Raw genomic sequence first — 21,253 nt, forward strand, 5'->3', positions numbered from 1 at the left:
AACAGCAATATAATTTGGCATCATTGATGGTGTTGATCAAATACCCGGTTGATGGTCAAGACAGAGACTCAGTCAACCTCCGTCACCGGCACCTTCACTCTGATCACCGTCAATAATTGCAAAACGGCGACAATATGCGAAGTCGAATAATAAGATTTACTCGATTTAGATCTAATTGATAAGCCATTACATGTATCAATTACCCGGATGTCTCAGGAACTTCGGTCAGGTCGCGATCCCTGGCTAGCGTACAAGCTACATCCCGAAGGTTTAGCTGCCGGCTATAAAGTCAACCATCTGCACATGTGGTGGGGATGATGGCTTCATAGTGGAGACAAGATACATAGATAAGTAGTTCTCTAATTTTGATAAGCTGTAGGGCTAAGTGGAATGGGCCGAACTATATCTCTCCAGTAATGGATAGATACAATGCTATCAACCGGTCTTGAAGACTATACAATGCTCAAGAGTCAACTGTGAAAGGCGTCATCACAATTGCATGAAATTCCGCGGAAAAATGGCATGCATGCAAGCAAGAAGCACGTGCAATGCAATCAGGTGGCCGCTTACTACCTATGCTCAGTGACATACACGCCAATGTGTGGATTAACCAGCGGGATGGAGGGGTAAGCATGTCATCTCGAAACGGTGATTCAAGACTGTTAATTCAACATGTTCAACCTTTTGGGGGCAATATGAAGCTAGTGAAGTACAAAAATAGTAGATTTAGTCTTCAAAAGAAAGAAAGGAGGGGGAGAAAAGCATAGATATATACAAGGGGAGTAGTAGGATCCAGAAAGGATAAGCAAAAAGCAAAAAAGGAAATTTGAGCTCCGATAGGGGGAATCGAACCCCCGGCTGCCGTGTGAGAGACGGCGATGTTAGCCACTACACCATATCGGATCTTGTTGAAGAACCGGGCTCGTTTTTGCTAAATGAGGCTAGCGCCTTGCGGATGCTACTAGTCGAATATCTTGATCACCTCTCCGGGATAGTAGGAGCTTGTCCCCGACATAGTTCTTTCCCAATGGTTCCCATATTTAGTTTCAATCTTTTCAGCTATTCTCAGCTATTTTCAGATCCGTACCGTCATACAATGGAAATCTACTGGCACTAACACTTATCGTTCCCCCGGAAATGAAAATCGATGTTACTGCTATACGCCCAGTGTGAGCGATATATATTCCCATGATCTATGATCATCGCAAACCGGGACACGCCTGTTCAGTACTACCTTAGTATCGACAGTCGCCTACATCAGCATCTACGACAAGACCACGCGATCCCGATACCCAAATTGCCCAAGGGTTCATCACTGCCAAATACAAAAGGTCCTGACGCCAGACCTAATCAGCTCATGGGCAATCAATGGCGGGGTAACGGCGCCACCCAGCAACTTACTTCGGATGGTTCATTCAATAGGGAACCAGCAGCGGCCATACTGAGCAATCATATTCCAGAACCAAGACAACCTTAGCTTGTGGAAGATGATAGCAATGGGTCCCGAATTTGGCGTGTTTCCAAATTTCGGGATGCCGCCGAACTCCTCCGTTACCCCGGATCATGGTATTTGAAAGAGCCAGGACGACAATACATACCGTGTTGTGAAACCTAGAATACCAATGAAGGCAGCCTTTCAGAACAATAATAGCAATAGCAATTATATCAAAGGTTTTAGCTTCTCTTGCAAATTCCTCCTGAGGTTTTCTTGTGACGAGACAATCCATATCTGGCTTATCAGCGAACCCAAGACTGACCCCGCACAGCTCCAATACTCCAACGATTGTCGATCCATCCTACATCATACCTCTTATCATCCGGTTCTCCAAATCGGGTACCAGTGCTTGGATGTGTACAAAAGCCGATGAAAGCTTGGGTTACTCCTTTTAAATCAGGAGAGTCCCGCCGAAAGGAACACTGCGCCCCCGACCTTTTACCGATTACTTACAATGGAGTCCCTGAAGACATTGCTAGTCGCCAACCGCGGCGAAATCGCCGTCAGAATTCTGAAAACAGCCAAGTAGGAGCAACTATAAATAAAATACCAGAATAAAAGCGTCTAATATCCTATAGGAAGCTGAACCTCCGGACGGTGGTGGTCTATACTGAACCGGATGCTGCTTCTACCCATGTACACCTGGCAGATGAGGCCGTCCTCTTGCAAGGAGCACCATCCAAGGCCTATATTGACGGGTGAGCAGTATCCCACTTGATCCAAGCCCAAACAAAAGTTAATGGTTACATATTGATGTCTACAGAGAACAAATTATTGATATCGCGAAGAAATACAAAGCAGATGCAATCATACCAGGATACGGATTTCTATCCGAGAATGCGGACTTTGCACGAGCTGCTTCTAGCTCAGGCATAGCCTTCGTTGGTCCTTCGCCGGAGAGTATAGAAGCCTTCGGACTCAAGCACACTGCACGAGATCTTGCTACACAAGCCGGTGTTCCTATTGTGCCAGGCTCGAAGGGATTGGTAAAGAGCGAGGATGATGCTGTCACAATAGCGAAAGAACTTGGGTTTCCGGTACACTTACTCAGGCCTCATCTGCTAAGTAACGGAGCTGACATCGACATAGGTCATGTTGAAGGCCACAGCGGGGGGTGGTGGAATGGGCTTACTTACATGCAACACAGAGAAAGAAGTCCGTGACTCTTTCGCCACCGTTAAGTCTAGGGGCGGGGCCTTGTTCAAGAACGACGGTGTCTTCATCGAACGCTACTATCCGTCAAGTCATCATATTGAAGTACAAGTGTTCGGAAACGGGGATGGTAAGGCCATATACTTCGGTGAACGTGAATGCTCTATCCAGAGGAGACATCAAAAGGTTATAGAAGAATGCCCAAGTCCGTTTGTCACCAGAAACCCTGGGCTACGAGAGAGACTGGGTGACGCGGCCGTCCGCCTTGCGGAGTCAATCAAGTATGGATCGGCTGGAACGATTGAATACCTTGTAGATGATGAAACTGGCGCATTCTTCTTCCTGGAGATGAATGCACGCCTGCAGGTCGAGCATGGTATAACAGAGCTATGCTACAACATCGACCTTGTGGACTTGATGTTAAAACAGGCCAATGCTCAACTCTCTGGAAGAAAAGGCCTTGACGCAGCGTACCTGGCCAGCCTTGCAGTAAGTGCACCTTCAGGTGCCGCCATCGAAGCTAGAGTTTACGCCGAAAATCCGGTCAAAGATTTTGCTCCCTGCCCTGGTACACTGCAGACGGTAGAATGGAAGGAACTGCCGGGGTCTAGAATCGACACATGGGTTTATAGGGGTGTTAAGGTGTCGGCAAACTACGGTAGGCTGCCAGAGGCTATACTTTTACAGGAACGTACTAACGCAAGATTCTCAGACCCGCTGCTTGCGAAGGTTATGTATCACTCTCAAAGCAGACAGCAATCTATTGAAGGATTAAAGACAATATTGACAGATTCACGTATCTGTGGCCCTCCAACAAACCTGGAGTTCCTGGCTGATGTTCTGGCGGATGACACTTTTGTTGCTGGGAGAACATTGACTCGCTTTCTGAATGACTTCAAATACCAACTGTCTGCTATTGATGTTATTTCTGGCGGTGCATATACACTCATTGAAGATTGGCCTGGCCGTCCAACCTTGGGAAGGGGTTTTTGCCATTCGGGGCCGATGGATCCCATGGCCTTCCGCATTGCGAATGCACTTGTTGGAAACCCAATGGGTCTAGAAGCCTTGGAAATAACCTTGAGTGGACCAGAACTACGATTTCTGGGACCAGCACTAATCTCGTTATGTGGTGCTCCAATCGAAGCCAAGCTTGACGACGCACCCCTCCCGATGTGGACGAGGGTGAAGGTCTCAGCTGGCCAGCGTTTGAAGATCGGAAAAACAACGGGTAACGGCTGTAGAGCCTACCTTGGCGTTTATGGAGGTTTCTTAAATGTCGCCGAGTGGTTTGGGTCCAAATCAACCACTCCAGGTGTTGGCGTCGGAGGCTATCAAGGCAGACAGCTTGCCTCTGGTGATCTTCTTTCGATTACTACCCAAGTACCAGAAGTGAGCGGTGACCTCCGCTTACCGCAGCATCTTATTCCTCAGTATCCTGATCACTGGGAGTTTATGGCTATGCCAGGACCGTATGATACGGGGTATCTCGTTCCCGACAGCATTGACATGCTCTACAGCGCAAGCTTCAAAGTATCGCACAACGCCGCCAGAGGAGGCATCCGTCTGTTAGGCCCGAAGCCTACTTGGGCTCGCACAGATGGTGGTGAAGGCGGTGCGCATCCTTCTAATTTGATCGAGTACGGGTATGCGATAGGATCTCTCAATTGGACGGGTGATGACCCGGTCATATTCCCCGTGGATGCGCCTGACCTGGGGGGTTTCGTCAGCAGTCATACCATCTGCAAAGCCGACTTATGGAAGCTGGGGCAGGTAAAAGCAGGTGATACTCTGAAATACCGTGCTACGTCTTTGGAGGATGCTCTGTCCGCTCGCAAAGAGATAGAACGGGTTATCGACGAGATTGCTCAAGGTTGCCAAAGGGGTGACCTCAGTAACATATCGCCCGTCAAAGGGGACCTACCTCCAGAGCTGACAGCAGAGAAACGCGGACAGGGTGTCATACACCAGATCCAGGAAAGTGGGAGCCAACCTCTTGTTTCATATCGTCAGGTAAGCTAGCAGTTAATCCAGCCGCTCGTACTCGTTTGACTAACATATAGCAGGCCGGCGACGACTATCTGCTGGTTGACTACGGCACTGGGTCCTTTGATCTGAACCATCGCTGTAGAGCTACTGCTTTGAAGAAAGCTTTGGCTGAAGGAACGGGCGATATTACCTTTGCTAACGGGCTAATCTCAATCATGGGATGCGGAAATAGTAAGCTTTTTCTCACACTAATCCATCCAAGACTATGTGCTGACTATACATAGCTTTGATGATCTACTATGACGGATTACAAATCCCACAGAAGAAGCTCCTAACCTATCTCTGTGACATCGAGACAAAACTAGGTGACCTCAGCCAAGCAAAGTTCCCCAGTCGGCTATTCAAGCTCCCTATCTCCTTTGAGAGCCAGAGACAGAAAGACGCAATCACCCGATACATGGATACCCAGCGTCCATACGCTTCCTACCTGCCCGACAATATTGACTTCGTAGCGAAGAACAATGCATTCAGCAGAGAAGAGTTCGAACGGATCTACCTAACCGCCTCCTTCATGGTTATAGCAGTTGGTTTCTTCACTGGTCTTCCGCTCTCCCTCCCAGTCGACCCACGCTACCGGATGAACTGTCCAAAGATGAACCCCAGCAGAGTCTACACACCAGCCGGCTCAGTCTCCTGGGGCGGAAGTTGCATGGCGTAAGCATCAAAGCAGCCCCACACATACTCACACACACATGATCAGCACACATCCTAACAGAAAGCAGACTATACAACGTAGACTCACCCGGCGGATACCAAATGACCGGCATGACCATCCCGGGCGTCGACATTCTCGGCTCCAAGAAAGGCTACGAAGCCAACAGACCATGGCTGTTCGAAGACTTCGACCAGATCACCTTCTACCGCGTCTCCGAAGAAGAATACGAGAAGCAGCTCGCTCTCTTCAACAGCGGCAGATATGAATACCAATGGGAAGAGGTTATCTTCGACATGGCGGAACACAATAAGCTCCTCCGTGACACCGCGGACGAAGTCGCAGCTATTCGGAGCAAGCAGCGACAGGCACAAGCTGAGATGGACAAGCTCGAGACAGAACTGCTCGAGCGGTGGGCGAAGGAGAAAGCAGAACGGGGTATCCCGATGGATACGATTGAGAGTCTATTGAAGGGTATGTCTATCCCATTTCACACAGACATTAATCCGAAACAGAACAGAAGATACTGATCGCCACTCGCTTTGGTCTAGACCCTGACATCACCCCTATTGAAGCGCCATTGAATGCCAATGTCTGGAAAGTAGAAGTCAAGGAAGGTGATAAGCTCAATAATGATCAGCTGGTGGTTATTCTGGAGGCTATGAAGCTGGAAATTGCCGTGCGCACGGAGTCCCTCGCTGCTGGGTCTACCGTGGAGAAGATCCTGGTTCAACCGGGTGACTCGATAGAAGCAGGGAAACCTTTGGTGTTGGCGAGGAGGGCACAGAATTAATCCTCTCACTCGAGCAGACACTGCTGTCAGAACCAGTGTGTATATATGGCATTGGAACCTTTCTGGCCACAATGAACATGACGCCAAAGCAATGCAAGCTTCTGTGAATAGACAATCGACCCCTACAGTACAACATGGTAGATGCATATGTTACTACACCCAAACAGGCAATCACCCAAAAGGGCAATCGCATTCGAACACAGAACACACTTGAAAACCTCCCTGACCGCTTCAAATTCGAGCTCATGCACCTTAGTATACAACCAAAACCTATCATACACTCGTACCAACGACGACAGCAATGCTATATCCACCTAAGACCCATCCCACCAAAAACTAACCCCAATCCCACCCTTCAAACTCCTTACATAATGCCACCACCCAATGGGTATATACAACATATCGCCCGGCTTAAGCACGGTCTCGACATACTCCGCATCCATGAACCCAGGCCACAGCTCCTCCCAATAGTCCGCCTCAGCAGGGGACATTTCAATAGCAGCGAGATCGACCTGCGAGGTATTGGACATATCCACAAGTTCAGGTTCTTCTTGCTCGTGGGAGTGCTGATTATGAGTGTACTGATGGGGATCTTGCTCATCCTCGGGCCGTCGTCTAACAACGGGCTCTTTTCCCTTCGGATGGATCTGTGAGAGTGGTGTGTGAGGGGAATATAGTCGGAAGTATTTTTCGCCTACTACTTGCACGTAGATGTTGTGGTATGTGTCGAAGTGGAGAGGGGATATCGTCCATGAGGGACCCATCCAGATGTTGAGGTGCGGGCCATCGTTGTCGGGTTCGTGCGAGGATGATGAGTCGGAGTCGGGGTCGGATTTGGATTCTTGTTCTTGATCTTGAGCTGGGATGACCTCTTCTCCTAGTTTCCGTCTCCGGTCTTCTTCCTCTCTCTGCTGTCGGATGTAGGCTGGGGTGCCGGGTTCTGCCTTGGGTGCATCGATGTGAATGTAATCCGGGTGCATGAAATCCTTAAATAAGGTCGGCATGTGAGAAAACAGATCATGCTGCGCCAAGTACCCCGTCGGACCTGCATCATCGCTGTGTCTATCCCGATCAAGATACTTCTCCACGAAGTCCTTGAAGGGCATTAACCGCTGTCCCCAGTCCTCATCCGTATACGACCTCCCAATCTCCACAGGGACAAGTCTCCGTCCGCCAAAGGTGCGATGCATCCAGAACTCCCTGGACGCCCACGACCCCGTCGATATAGCCGGCCAATCATTCACCGCATCGGTGATAACAAGTGGTGTTTTCTTCTGGCGCACATGATCACGGAAATTCGGCGATGCGGGCGACGTACCCCACATCGGTAGATTCGATACTCGGGGTATAGGGAAACAGATCTCAGGCGTCGGCGCAGCATCGTCAGAGAAGAGCGGAGTGGCAAGTTCGCCAGGGTCCAATTCATCGGGGAATTCGAATTTAGTCAAATTGTTTCGCTTGGTCGTCGGACACGCACCCTGCAGCGCATTAATCACCGCTAGGACTAATGCTTCCCTCAATGGTGCTCCGGTCATTATTAATGCCTTGTCGAGCATGTGTATCGTAGGCGTGAGCCATTCTGCATCCGGGTCCACCTCAATTAGTTCCTTGTTTGAGCGGGAATCGTCGATAATCCTCAGTATATTTTGCCTGCGCGTGAGAGCCGTGGAACCGGGATGTGAAGGAGAAGGAGGGAGAATTGGGTGTCCGTTGTGTTCGCGGCGCGGAAATCCGCAGTTTTCGGCGATCGTCAGACATGCTTTCAAGATGCATGCGTCGGTGTAGTAGCGGCGCCAGCAGATGTCGACATCTTTGAAGGGGAATACGCGGAGCTTTGAATCGGCTAGCTTGATTGCGCCGTCGGGATCGCCGAGAAGGTGGTCGTGAAGAGTGTCGAGGTCGTTGTCCGGGAAGCAGCGGAGGATGGGGTCGTCGGGGCGGATATTGAGGATCTCGAGGAGGGTTTTGGGAAGCTGGAGGTGGATTGGGGAGTATCGCATTCTTTGCGGGTTATTTCTTATCTCATTGTAAGTATGTGAATGGAGTGGGGGTATGTCTGCATGAAAATGTTGGACTTGACTCAAGAGAGTGATTGGATAGTTTAAGGATAGTTTAATGTTGATGTTGTTCTGGTCGCGTCTTTTTCCGAGGATCAATTAATTATCCCGATCCAGACTAGCGTGTAAACCCCGCTATTTCCGAATGACAGTTTTGAATCTTTGGAGGTTGTCATCAACTACATGTTAGAGATGCTTAAAAGGCGTTCAACTTCACCAAAAGGAGAGATTGTGGAGCGAGATTGATTATGCTATTTAACCAGTTGTCTCTTCATTCGGACATATTCCCTGTTATAATTACAACCGCCAAACCATCAACTCCGACCCTATGTTACAAACTCTTTATATATACACCTTTTAGGCACATTTGGTACTATCAATTCTGGTTGCCGTTGCTCAATCGAGCAAGTCCACAACAAGCTTTGGAATGCCTGCAACTCCCTCGCCCCTAATGGCACTGACAGGAACCGCGCAGACCTTGTCTCTCCGTCCATAGGGATGTCCGCCCGGATGTTCCTCTTCGCCGTTCTTAACGGCGGCAAGATAGTCACGCAGTGTCTTGAAGCGTTCTTGAGTCTCCGGGAGATCGGCCTTGGTGGCTACCACAAACCATGGCTTGGTGTGAATTGGAGAGAGATTCAAAGCGGGAAGTTCGTCTTTAGCTTTTGACGCAACCTCGTTGAGCTTTTGAATTGCACTTTGGGATTGTAGTTCAGGAAGACCATGAGTGGGCGGATTCCAGGTTAAATCATCTCCCTCAACTTTCATCGACTCTTCAACGTCACGGACGCGCTCGTATTCGCCCAGTTCGTGCCAGAGACCCTTCAGTCCCTGCACAGGGTCACCTGCGCTAAGATCAACCACAAATGCCAGGATACCAGCGCGCTCAATATGCCGGAGAAAGCCAAGACCAAGGCCCTTATCCAGATGAGCGTCCTCGATCAGACCAGGAATATCGGCAATAGTGAAGTTCGTCCGCCGGGCCTTTCCTTTGGATTCCACCAACGGTCGCCCTTTATGATTGTCGATGACCACCGTACCTATGTTAGGAGAAAGCGTCGTGAACTCCCAGTTTCCGACCCGGGTGCGACTGTTGGTCAACGACCGAAGCAATGTACTTTTGCCCGCATTGGGTTTCCCGACAAGTCCAACATCCGCAAGCAGCTTCAGCTCAAACTCAAGCTCCAGGCGCATGCCGCCTTCACCTCTAGATGCGAACGTAGGCCGGTTCATATTGCGAGTCACAAAGTGTGGGTTACCCAAGCCACCGGCACCTCCAGCAGCCAACAAGATCGGCTTGTCCATATGCTGCGAGAGATCGAGATAGATCGGCGCCTGCGGTTCCAGTGCAGCGATATGTTGTCTCCGGGGCGGATTATTCGGAAACACCGTAGTCAGGTAATCAGACGGGTTGGCACCAGGGTACAGAACCCAGCGATCATGTCGTATAGACGGTAACCCAAGCTCATCTATTTCATCCCTCTCTTCTGCGCCCTCCTCTGCCGCAGCAGCAGCAGCAGCAGCAGCTTCTTTGCGCTCACGTTTCCGGCGCACGATTTCCTCCGTGACCGGGTCGTAACGATCGACTTCACGAACGACAGTGCCAACGGGAACCTGGAGCAGGACATCGTTGCCTCGTTTGCCTCCTTTGCTTTTCCCCTGCCCGTTCTTCCCCCGACCGGCCTTTATAATCCCCCTACGAGCCAGCTTATGTAGACTCGTCATACCTTCAACGGCCTGAATATAGATGCTCCCGCCACTACCTCCGTCGCCACCATTCGGCGGACCCTCTTCGACATATTTCTCACGAAGAAACGAGACGCACCCATGCCCACCAGCACCGGCATATATCGTCGAGCGACATTTATCCTGAAAGATAAAGCGCGAATAATCTTCGGGGACGGATTCAGATGTGACGGTTCGGAGATATGATCGGGGAGTGGCGTTTGCTGATGATACTCTGATCGCTTGGACTCGGCTTCGGTGCTATTATACCGCTGAGACCATACTTTTAGAGCGGATGCAGGTGTCCTAGCTAGAGGACGTAATCGGACGGAGTGTTGGGGGAGAATGCGAGGAATTGAGCGGAGGAACCATGTTCTGTGAGCTGCCATGTTGTAAAATGTGGAGCTTAGCTATAGCCTATAGCTCATTCTGGGATGGCGGGGAGAGAATTATGCGAATTGAAGGGGTATTAATCAGCTGCGATGCATTTTCCTGCCTTGTTTCAGGACCTCAATAGCTTCTTGGGATTAGGATTGATGATGAAATCGGTGTCGATGTCATGGCTCATGCCGCATTTCCAGCAAATCCGGCCAGCACGTGACGTTATCGGCACCTGATGATAACAGTGTTTACTGTCTACAAACAAACATTCACATTCATTCAACATGTGTTTTCTATCTGCCATTGTTCAGAATATATACGAGGTTCATCTATTGTCCTCAATGATGCATTGGAAGTATACACTATTATTCTTTCAATTCTAACAGTCAACCCATTTCAAGGCAGATAATCACAACTTAACAACAGCAGAACCAAAACCAAAACCATAACCACAAAGACATACATACAAAACCACCAAGTGAACTCTGGAATTCCAAGACCATAACAGAACAAACCAACCAAAACCACTTAAATCCCGCAAACACCACAAAAAGTCTATACTCAACATGCAATAATCACCAAACTGACCATTTAGCGAATTACCAACTCATCTGCAACCCCAAAGCCCGCACACCTTTCTCAAGAATGTCATATCAAACACAAGAAAGAAAACCTCCTAACTTCATGCACCAAATGTTACAGTCAGCAGAGGAAAATATGCAGCAGTATGCGTGTCAGGCTTACTTAAGATTTACGAGTGATTCAACTAAGAATGAAGGCTGGCTGGCTGTCTGTCTGTCTGTCTGTCTGAAAGAGCGGCCAGGCCCAACGATCAATCTTCATTTGTCTTGCACTACATCGGGCAGAACTTTTTCTTCTTGACGCACTCAAGCTGAGCTGAGCTGAGCTGAGCTGAACTGGGCTGGGCTGAGTCGGGTCAGGTTGTGTCGGCTTACATCACAGATGCAGTGTGTGCGAGGGGAGGAGGAAGATGTGCACTGCACTGTGCTGCGCTGCCCTGTCTCTGCTGTGTTGCGGTGATACCTTGCGCGCGCATATATCGGCGACGATTCGGGAAGTCTCTACGGAGTGTACTTGGTTGGTGGGTTTTTTTTCCTCTCGAGGGGGGTGTCTGATGTTTGATGTCTGGTTGTGGATGGGGGTATTCGTATTTATATCGGCATTGGTGGTTTTATCATGCTATAAAGTCTGTTCTGGTATATATACTTTATAATTGACAATTGAAGCAAGATACATTAGACCTAGGCTATTATCTCCGATTAAGGAAACAGAATGAAACCAGGCTCCGGCAAAATGAGACACGGGTTTATTTTCCCTTCTACAGACAGCCTACCATAACACCGACCAACGTTCACCAGCATAGGGGCGTACAGAAACAAACAAACAGACAGGCAGGCAAACCAGACGGGCAGGCAAGCAGGCAAGCAGGCAGGCAGGCATCAAGTCGGGCCACAAACAACAGCAACTTAAGCAACCTGAATACTTACTTGGTAGACAATATATCAACAACCGCACCATGCGACATGCATAATACTCCCCATCCCATACAGCAAGTATATCCCGAGGAATGATCGCACAATGATGCAATCCTATGCATAGTATACAGTAGACCGCTCAAATCTCACCGGGCAAATACCCAACTGGGCTGAATTGTAAGTCAGTCAGTCAGGTGTTGTGTTACAGTATATAGCGGTAGCAGCTGAAGTACTTAGGTAGCAGCAGTGGTGGTTTCAACTGCAGGGCTAATGCCGCGCGGACTCGCCACACCCGGGAATTGGTTGAGTCGCATGGCATCATAGCTGTTGAGCCACATTTCCTTGTGGTACTTCGTCTCTTCTTTCCCTTGTTGCTGTTGGTATAGTAAGTGGTATGTTGGGAGTAATCTGCAGATGCAGTAGGGGTCATTGGTGATGTATGGAGTAGTTGATGCTTGGTTACTGTAGTTACTACTGTGTGCTATGTATCTATTGTGTAGACCCAGTTAGTTATTCATCATTCATTTGGGTGTGTACCTGTATCTGCGATCTGGACCGATCCACAGTGGCGAAATTGAAAGATAAAATACTTCATATGAAAAAGAGAGTTGCTGAATTAGAAATAAGACTGCGTGATTGTGGATCGTGAGTGAAGCAAGTCAGTAACTAAGTGGTCAGTGGGCTTTTCTTTGGACGTGTCAACTTTCTATTTTACCTTTCGGGGACCTGATCTGGACTGTCGGATTTAGTCAAATGTCGAATGGGTGTGGATGCGCTAAACTTATCGCAGTTAATACGTAGATACTTGACTTGGCCTTTTCGTCGAGAGGGAGTGTGTGTGTGTGTGTGTGTGTGTGGGAGAGTGGAGATAGGACTTATGCTTGGCTTTACATATTGTGGATATTTAGTTGTTGTGGCCGCACTGGACAGGCTCAGATATTGGGGTGGTGTGTCCATCCATCTGTCCCTCGGACTAAATCAGTACATGCTGCTAGTTAACTAGTATCTACTTTGGTAGTAGATCAGCAGGGGGTGGATGTTGACGCACCTCTCATCCAATGAACCTGACGTCCATTTATCGCCGACCACACGACAAGATCTCCATCATGAAACCCGATCAACAAAGCAAACAGACAAACAAGGGCTCCATTCGAAATCTGGGTTATCATGACATCTCAAGGGGGAAGGAATAATGCTCCAATAGTGAGAGCCGGAGATGTCCTCCCGTCCCGTGTGGATGTATCAAAGCACCTAGAGTTGCGTAGAGTTTTGTTATTTTCTTTGGCGTGCGCGCGGATAGCCACTGGATGCTGTAGGTCGGGAGGAATAGAGCTGAAATGTGAGAGTCTACTTAGTCTAGCTGGTCTTAGTGTCCCGGATCGGATCCGGGTGCCCGGCTACTTAGAATGCCTTTGCTTTTTGGACTTTTCCTGTTCAATGCTTCTGGGGAACGGAGGGAGGGGCGACAGGGAAATGGGTACTTTTGCCCGTTAGTGGCTGACATCCCTGCCCGAAGGATCGACTCGTCGTTCTATCCAGTCGAAGCTTACGCTAGCTTATCGGCCGCCTCATCTCATCTTGGATGATGCAGATGCAATGCATCCGGCGCGTAAAAGGTATACTTCCAGCACCTCAGTCGATCACATGACGAAGGGGTGTTGTGTCTTCAGGGTCTGGCCATCCAAGTAGTTTTGAATTAATAATTTCTGTCCAGAAAGGTAGCATTCTCCGGATCAGGTCCAGTTTCCGTGGTCCGGAATGGAGTGGGTGAGTCAATGTTTGGAAGCTGACAAGCACGGAATCCGCGGCGATCTATCCTGCACGAGCTGCCCTGGAATATATGTCTTTGCCCTAGGACACATTCCGGACCCGGTACTAGATAAGTACTAAGTAATGCATTCTCTTAGCTCCTGCTAATCACCGCATAAGCAGGGCTGGATAGATGCCCAGCTCAGTATCATGGTGAAGGCAGCCAGCCCGCAACTTGAAGGTGCATGCGGACAATCTCACAGTTAGTCCACTGCGTTGGCAGAGTTGCGATGGAGGAAGGGGACAGACACCCAACGTTGTCTTGATTTGACAGGCAACAGCCGTGAGACATATAGCTAAAAAAAGAAGACAGAATATCAAGTAATCCGATATGGTGTAGTGGCTAACATCGCCGTCTCTCACACGGCAGCCGGGGGTTCGATTCCCCCTATCGGAGCTCAAAATTTCCTTTTTGATTTTTGCTTTCTTTCTATCTAGTGTCTCTTTTTTACATTTCTTCCCGCCCGTTGTTGCGAAGAGATCTATAAATGATTCCTAGCGTCATTTCTTTTTTCCACTTGTTGCCTCGGTGGCGGCCTGTAGTTTGACAGCTCGGCAAATATGCGACGACACGCCCGGTGGTCACACGTTACGACCAAATAGCGACCATTGGCAGTATTTTCCTGCGCGACGGCGCCTACCAAGTAGGCTACCTGCTACCTGCCAGCCTGCGAAGCGGACTATAATTTCCCTGATAGGCAAAAGGTCCAAAGTACCGCAGGGCGATTACCCACCATCACCACAGTGTTACACTATCGGTGCCTGTCGCACCAGGGCCTCGCGACGAGAACTTGGTCAGGTGGTGGCTAAGTCCACCGTGCAAAGTGGGCTCACCGGCTTCGGTGCCGTATGTAGCACACCTTATGATTTGTGTGACGTGAGCCCGGTTACCTCAATAGTAGCTGAGCATTATCTTGGTCTGGCGAGTTGCACAGTGGGTCTTCTAGACTACCTTGTTTCCTGTAATGGCATGCCCATGCCGCTTCTCGATTGACGAAATGGAACATGGACATATCCATGACTGCATAATTCGTGGAAGTCAATGACCATTCGGGCTTATTACCGCGCAGTGGACCATCATTCCACGACCTACGATCTGCGAGTAGGATCATTATCGCAAAAGCTCGGTCGAGACACGGCAGATCATTGACAGGACTCCACCCGTCTAGATAGGCCTCGACCACCCAGTTGCTGTGCATCCCATGTGCAGCCCTGGATGCTGCCAAAGTGACAGATCAAGGCCAAACCCAGAAATGACACTGGCTCATCTTGTTTCGGCACTACTATGCGTGGTGGGATGCTGTTCGCAGCAGACCGCCTGCATGACAATGCCATTGGCCTGGTTTGGGGTCTGTGATTGTGAACAAGGATGCAGTAGTTCGGCTGTCACAGGGATAGGCAGGCCTTTCTGCAAATCAGCGCCCGCGATCGACGAACTAGTCACGACGTCCATGAAAAAGTTGAGATGCATAAAGTACCGGGCCATATTGCGATTTAAAGTTATGGTCCATTGTTGGCATCCCTGTCGGATACTACGGAATAGCGTACATACACTGTGTCGAGGGAGGAAGTCGAGGTAGGGGCCCCTCCTGTTGATGGATCCAGAAAGGCTAGATTCCGCACGTTGGGGGCGAGGGACAAGTTCCCTCCGATTCATGTCGACAGGTACAAAGTACACAGTCGTAGACTCACTTACAGGGACTAGCCCACCTTGGCCTTGATATACAGCCGTTCAACTTGGTCTGAGGCTCCGCAGTGGATTCCAGAAGTGCATGGATCTGAGCGAATGGGATGGGGTTCCTGGTACCGCCGGAAGGGGGAGGATGGGATTCCCCTGCAGCTCACATGATCAAAAAGAGGACGGCTATGATGGCTCTAAAATGGGGCGGAATGCAAATAGTGCGCCGTCTGAAAAAGCCAAAAGGCGGGAACAGGAAGGCGGAATCGATCAATCATGCGAGAGTCGAGAGACTAGCCGAGTGTGATTGGAGATCAGACCCATGGTCCTCGATTGTTATCCGTCGCCGCGGGACCGGATCCGCAATTCCGTTGGAGACGAAAGTCCTTCTTTGAAAGTTACTCCTTATTCAATCCGGGATTTAATTTCCCTTTACTGTTTAATGTGTGTGTGTGTGTGTGTGTGTGTGTGTGTGTGTGTGCGCTGACCACCGGTGTATCCTATCAAATGGTGGATTTGGGGGTCAGCTTTGCCACGAAGACAGGAGGACACTGGCGGTTGTTGAGAATCCACTGACATGTGTAGGTGGTACAGGCATCTACCTGCCTACTCCAGCAGGTCGCCTACATACCGAGTTCTTTCATAGGTCAGCATGAAGAGGAAGAGTGAAATTAGTGGTTTTAGGAACCGAGACATGCTTAGTACTCTGTATCCGTAAAAGTAGACCCATTATCCAGACTGAACCTTACTTGAGCCGTCGAGTCCGTCGATAGCTACGCCATTGTAGCGCCGCGCCCCCATAATTAATCCCAGCTGAAAGGATGCTTTCATCTCGCATTGCGATAGGTAGAGACGGAGAGAAGAGGGAGACTAGATGGAACAGATTCCATCCCGTCCCAGCTGATGCTGGATACTACTGTATGACACTTTAATTAATTCAGAAAGGAAGAAACAGAGTAAGTGCAAGACGAAGACCGGCCAAGTCCGCAATTCCCTTCGCCCTTCTGAGGGGAGGGGGCGCAATTGAGGTGGGGAAAAGAAAGCAGAGGGAAGGAAAAAGAAGGAAGGCATTTTTTTGGGTGCAAGTTGCCCAGCCCCGCTGGCTTAGCCACGGTGGCTCGATTTGTCAAAGCCAGCCAGCGACGGGGAAGTACTATTCGCCCGTACTTTTGCCTCCAAATCCCTTCCGTCGAGCCGGCGTGAGATTGTGACGCAACGGCGAAAAGCGAGGAGGGAGAAAAAAAAAAGATGAGATGAGATGAGATGCAATTCCCGCCCTTTTCTCGGGTTCGATGTTTCACTTCCACCAAAATGTGCCATTCATCCACCTGACCGCCTATATGGTTTTATTGGTTCGGGGAGGTGAAGCCGGTTCCAGTGCACAAAGACCTTCGGTTCTGGTGGTGAACTAAAGGTACCTGGTGGATTCGTACCTCTCCTCAGCTCTATCTTTGGTCCGGTACTTCCTACCCGGTACTCGGTACCTTGGTTCGTTTCAAAGTCTATCCTACTATCCTACTACTCCTGACGTTGGAAGGGGGTTACGGAGTAGTGGATGAAGGTATCGAGGTTGACGAAAACAGCGAGGTGCTGGTCTCATGGGATAACTAGTTGTTCCATCTTCCAAGCGAGAGGCGGGAAAGACTGCGGGTCTCTATTTGCGTTCTCCTCCTTTCTTTCTTTAGATCTCACACCCTTCTCTTACTCTCAAAGTCTCAAAATTCCGTTTCCGCTTGGCTCTCTGACTCGAACCGACTACGTTGCATACAGGTAACGTAGACTGGGTAATTGTCGTCATTATTTAGCGATTAGATAAAGTAAGACCGAAAGACTGCGAGGATTTACATCGATGCAAATGCAATCACCGATGGAACGGATGCCTTCAAAGACACACCAGTTATCTCCTAACAGGGAAATCCCAGTAGGTTGGTGGTTGACTGCGTATGACCCGCGCGGTTCCCCACATTGATCGAACCGATCATGTCCGTAATTCTGACAGAAGACCAGGGATCCCAGCTGAGAGACACTCCAGGATCTCAATTTTGGATCACTACTTACTGTAGGGCTTTTCAGTCCTGCCACCGTCGTAGTAGTTAATACGTATTAGTCTACTTACTGCTGGGGGCTTCTTTGACCCGCCACAGCCGCAGTCACGCTGACTGCCGGTGTTGACCGATCGAGTAATTGTCAACGAGTATCTTACTCGATCTTAACATTGTTGTTCAGCACCAATGGCATGATGCACAATAATTTACGCTGACGTCAACTACTCCAATACGGGGGTTTTCTAGAAGCATTCGATACATCTGCTTGACGAAGCATCATGTAGTTAGTGACTGTTCTGGGAGGGGGGAGAGTGGACCATCTCTAGTAGTCGGGTAACCACCTCAATTACTATGAAACATGCGGCCATGCGCCGACAGTACCGACTTGACTTAGCCTAAGTCAGGACGGAACCGACATAACTAACTAACAGACTAGTAGTCAGTTACTGTATATTTATCGGGTGATCCGATCATGATGGAAGGTAACATCGAGCATGACCTGAATGAGAACTAGACGATCAGCAGGGGAAAAAAAAAAAAAAGAAATTCAATCAGTGTGGGACTGGCAAAGACCTCACTTCGAGTCTCATCCGCCACAGTATAGGATTCCTCATGGCTCAAGAGGCGGACCCGACACTCTGGCGCGGGAACTGCGCCTGTAAAACGATCCACCGCAGACCGGAAGCGGGTGGCTTGTCCCTCCAAAGCTGATTCCAGGTGGGCCGTGGATCCCGAGAGTTGGGAGGGCGCTACGGAGGACTACTCAATACTCCATACGGAGAAAAGTCAATGGGATTCGCTGAAGCTTTGAGACATGTGCTGGGTCAGAGAGAAGGAATCGCGGCAACGTAAAGATTGCCCCGCGAGCGAAACTCAATAGTTAGGAAAAGAAATAGAAGGAAAGAAAAAAAGAGAGAGAAAGAGCCTGGAAAGGTATGGAGCAGAGACCTGCTGATAGAGTCAACGTCATGCGCCAGTAAGCCATGTATCGATGACTAGATAGAGTCTCATGCCAGTAATGGGGATGCTCAATGCTGAGTGTCGTTGCAGGATACTGAACGAATCGGAGAATAGGTGGGTTAGGTGATAGAGAGGCATAGTAGTAACGATGTATTGTCGTTGTGATCAGACTGACAAGATCACTAACGCAAGACGCGACATGCTGCTTAGAGGGACAGACATACTCCAGGACAGCCTCTAACATCCTCCCGCAATACCGAAGAAGGATTATTGATGGTCGGATGAATGGGCAGATGTTACGGTTCCTTTCCTCCAGCCTGGTTCTGACACCTCTCCCAACCATCCACTGCAGCAAAAGCGATGTACCGCGGGGCAGCCCAATGCCCCGCCGGTGCGATAACAAGAGACATGGATGTATGCCACCAGTAGCAGCAATCAATCGACCTTGCATGAGGAGTTGATCTAAGCCCAGCTGTCAAAACGGAAAACTACTTCCCGAAGGTTGTTGCCAGCTGCCCTCCTGGCTACCGTGGCTGTGTATTGGATCAGCTTGTGTGTGTAATGTTGGATCGCTCACCGTAAGTTTCTCATTGCTCCCTGCAAGGCGGACCAGGGCTGCTGCTGCTGCTGCTACTGCTGCTCCGTGAACGATCCCGAGCCAGCCAGGCATGATTCAAGCAAGCATCAGCGACTGCCCGCGCTTGGATTTCTGCCCAAAGCACAGCAGAGCGTTATTCTTCCTTTCCTACCACACCCCCCTGGGGGACGGGGCAGCTGACCTATCGCAAAGGTTCTTGAAAAAATAAAGACACACGAGGACTGCAGTAAGTAGGGTAAAACCGGCCAGGATCTTTGACAGACGTTGACAAACAAAGCCTGTCTGTCCCGCATTTGGTGGCACAAGGATCGTGATGCAGTTAGTGGTGATAGTTAGTAGTTAGTTAGTTATCGGCCAACAGCTTAGGCGGTCCGTACCCAAGTTACCCAGCAGCCTGCAAGCCCCTCCTCTCTCGGCTCTTCACCGCTTCCTGCCGGAATTTTCCTCTGTTTTGTTTTGGCAGTGGTTCAATTCAGGTGGTGAAGTGGGCAGTGACCGACGCTTTCCCCCTCTCCTCCCACCTCAGCTAGCACAAAGTTATTGCACCTGCAGGGCAGCGGCATCAGCGGGCACGGCACCACACACCGATGTTCCTCACTAATCAATCATCATTCTTTCTTTCCCTCTATTACTACTACCAACAGCACATCATAGTTGCCAATAATGACCGGGAAGTTGTCGCCAGCTCCCATGCAATTAGCCTAGTTACAAGTATATACAAGTATACTAGTGGTCAACTGTTGCTGCTAATCATCTCAGGGTCCCCCCCCCTCTTGATCCACCCAATAATTTAGACTCGCCCGTGCTTCATTCAGCTGCGACGGGTCATGCTCACATGATGCACAGCAGCACGTATGTATCTGCTAAGAGACTAGGCGCATCGCGATGACATTTCACCGTCCGTTTCCTGTTTTCCTCCGAAACGTCCGAATGGTTATCAAGCTGGACACGATCGTGGTCACTCGAGCTAAGACCGCTGACCACTCGGCCATCTCCTGCCCAGTATCATGGTTTTGAATCGACGCCATGCAGACACCGCCAAACCACGGGCCGTTTGGGTTGACGGCTCCTTAGCAAGTCCTTGAAACCCAAACGAAGCACGTCGTCGTCTTTGCTTGTCAGGGAATTGAGGGGTAAGCTCCATCTTACTGGATGCAAGTAATGCACCCAAGTCGAAAGAATTAATCCTGCGACAGCACGTTGTCACGTCGGAAAATCCCTAAATAGCCCAATCGGGATCCTCAAGGAAGCACTCGTATTGGCTTTGAAGACCCGACCCGACTTATCTTCGTTCGCATGCTCTCGGGTTGCGTCTCTCCCGCGTGGTATCTAGTAGCTAGTAGCTTGGGTAGGGTTTCTTCTTCCCTAGCTGCTCCTTCGTCCGGCTCCTCCTTGAAGCCGCCCCGGCGGATAGAATACCTACTGACTTCCTATACGTACGTATTTTTGGCCCAGAGCAACGGGGTCATCGGGTTTCAACTCGGCGGGGGGTGTTTCCGGATCCTCTCCATTGGCTTTGTGTACCAAATCTATCCCCCTCACCCCCTTTTTCACCCTTCTTTGATGATCTGGTAGAGGTCAGCGGGTTCAGCTGCCTGCTACTGTCCGTCTCAAGTGTAATGACGTCGTCTGCTGCTCTGCAAATGCCTTTTGCTGAGCTGCCCGAGTTTATTGTCCGCCCTTCATCTTCTTTCCTGCTGGGCGGGCGGCTGCTAATGGTCGATCGTCCGTATCAAAAGCGCCCCACTGGCCTATTCATCATGATGGTCAAAAGATCACTTGCAGCTCGCAAGCTTCCATTGTTTTTCTCCCCCTCTTCTTGACCCTCATTTGGCTCGCGTGGCTCCAGATCTCAACCGCGCTAAGTCAGGCACTATGAGATCCACAGCATGGTACTATTTACCTTATGCAGCGGTGGGTTTTTACCTGTTCCTCTCTCTTCGTTACCGAATACACGTAATGTTACATACTTGGTACTAAGTAACTTGGGCTTGTTTTTACCTCCGCCCGCCCTTAGCGTTACTTTTATGTGTTCATGGAGAAGGCAGGCTACTACTTACTACTTTTCGGAATCAACTACAAGACAATAACGCGATCACAGTTGGCCAATGGCATTATCAGAGGAGCAAAATGACCAGTAAGTATCTTTCTAAACCCACCCCCCCCCCTGGTCTGTTATAGTAGGATATTTTGGCCATGTCACCCGGAGAGCCTAAAGAGAGCCACGCGATTTTTAGGAAACAACACCAACGGCGGCTATCACTTAGCAGAACTTAGCTGTGGCTAGGTAACCTCGTAACTGGGGGATGGAGGAGAAAGACAGACGGACAGGACCTTGAAGGTGCGTCGTCGGGTGTCAGGCT

General features: G+C 49.7%; 4 protein-coding genes and 2 non-coding genes across 6 annotated transcripts; 2 read left to right on the forward strand and 4 right to left on the reverse strand.

Annotated features, from left to right (window-relative positions):
- Positions 1-831: 831 nt before the first annotated feature.
- BO83DRAFT_t39 lies at positions 832-903 on the reverse strand. Its single transcript has one exon. It is a non-coding gene; the product is annotated as a tRNA-Glu (tRNA).
- A 1,046-nt stretch (positions 904-1,949) lies between these two features.
- On the forward strand, positions 1,950-6,141 carry BO83DRAFT_395209 (bifunctional urea carboxylase/allophanate hydrolase; the record flags this gene model as incomplete). The annotated part of the gene is made up of 9 exons (XM_025533063.1): positions 1,950-2,020; positions 2,074-2,193; positions 2,259-2,532; positions 2,585-3,305; positions 3,360-4,660; positions 4,714-4,867; positions 4,921-5,350; positions 5,419-5,822; positions 5,900-6,141. The coding sequence occupies 9 exons, from the start codon at positions 1,950-1,952 to the stop codon at positions 6,139-6,141; spliced, it is 3,717 nt and encodes a 1,238-aa protein (XP_025392762.1).
- A 222-nt stretch (positions 6,142-6,363) lies between these two features.
- BO83DRAFT_374597 (putative JmjC domain protein) lies at positions 6,364-8,221 on the reverse strand. The gene has a single exon (XM_025530240.1). It carries the CDS (start codon positions 8,139-8,141, stop codon positions 6,456-6,458), a length of 1,686 nt encoding a protein of 561 aa, XP_025392763.1. The 5' UTR covers positions 8,142-8,221; the 3' UTR covers positions 6,364-6,455.
- Positions 8,222-8,473: 252 nt separating this feature from the next.
- Positions 8,474-10,447, reverse strand: BO83DRAFT_374598 (GTP-binding protein Obg). Its single transcript, XM_025530241.1, has 2 exons — positions 10,208-10,447; positions 8,474-10,067 (listed from the first exon to the last, which is right to left on the reverse strand). Exons 1-2 carry the CDS (start codon positions 10,310-10,312, stop codon positions 8,595-8,597), a joined length of 1,578 nt encoding a protein of 525 aa, XP_025392764.1. The 5' UTR covers positions 10,313-10,447; the 3' UTR covers positions 8,474-8,594.
- A 3,487-nt stretch (positions 10,448-13,934) lies between these two features.
- On the forward strand, positions 13,935-14,006 carry BO83DRAFT_t29. Its single transcript has one exon. It is a non-coding gene; the product is annotated as a tRNA-Glu (tRNA).
- Positions 14,007-14,463: 457 nt separating this feature from the next.
- Positions 14,464-15,266, reverse strand: BO83DRAFT_413698 (uncharacterized protein; the record flags this gene model as incomplete). Its single annotated transcript, XM_025534508.1, has 3 exons — positions 14,464-14,828; positions 14,894-15,131; positions 15,162-15,266. 3 exons carry the CDS (start codon positions 15,264-15,266, stop codon positions 14,497-14,499), a joined length of 675 nt encoding a protein of 224 aa, XP_025392765.1. The 3' UTR covers positions 14,464-14,496.
- Positions 15,267-21,253: the final 5,987 nt, after the last annotated feature.

Source organism: Aspergillus eucalypticola, assembly GCF_003184535.1.
Source record: "Aspergillus eucalypticola CBS 122712 chromosome Unknown BO83scaffold_2, whole genome shotgun sequence".
NCBI lineage: Eukaryota > Fungi > Ascomycota > Eurotiomycetes > Eurotiales > Aspergillaceae > Aspergillus > Aspergillus eucalypticola.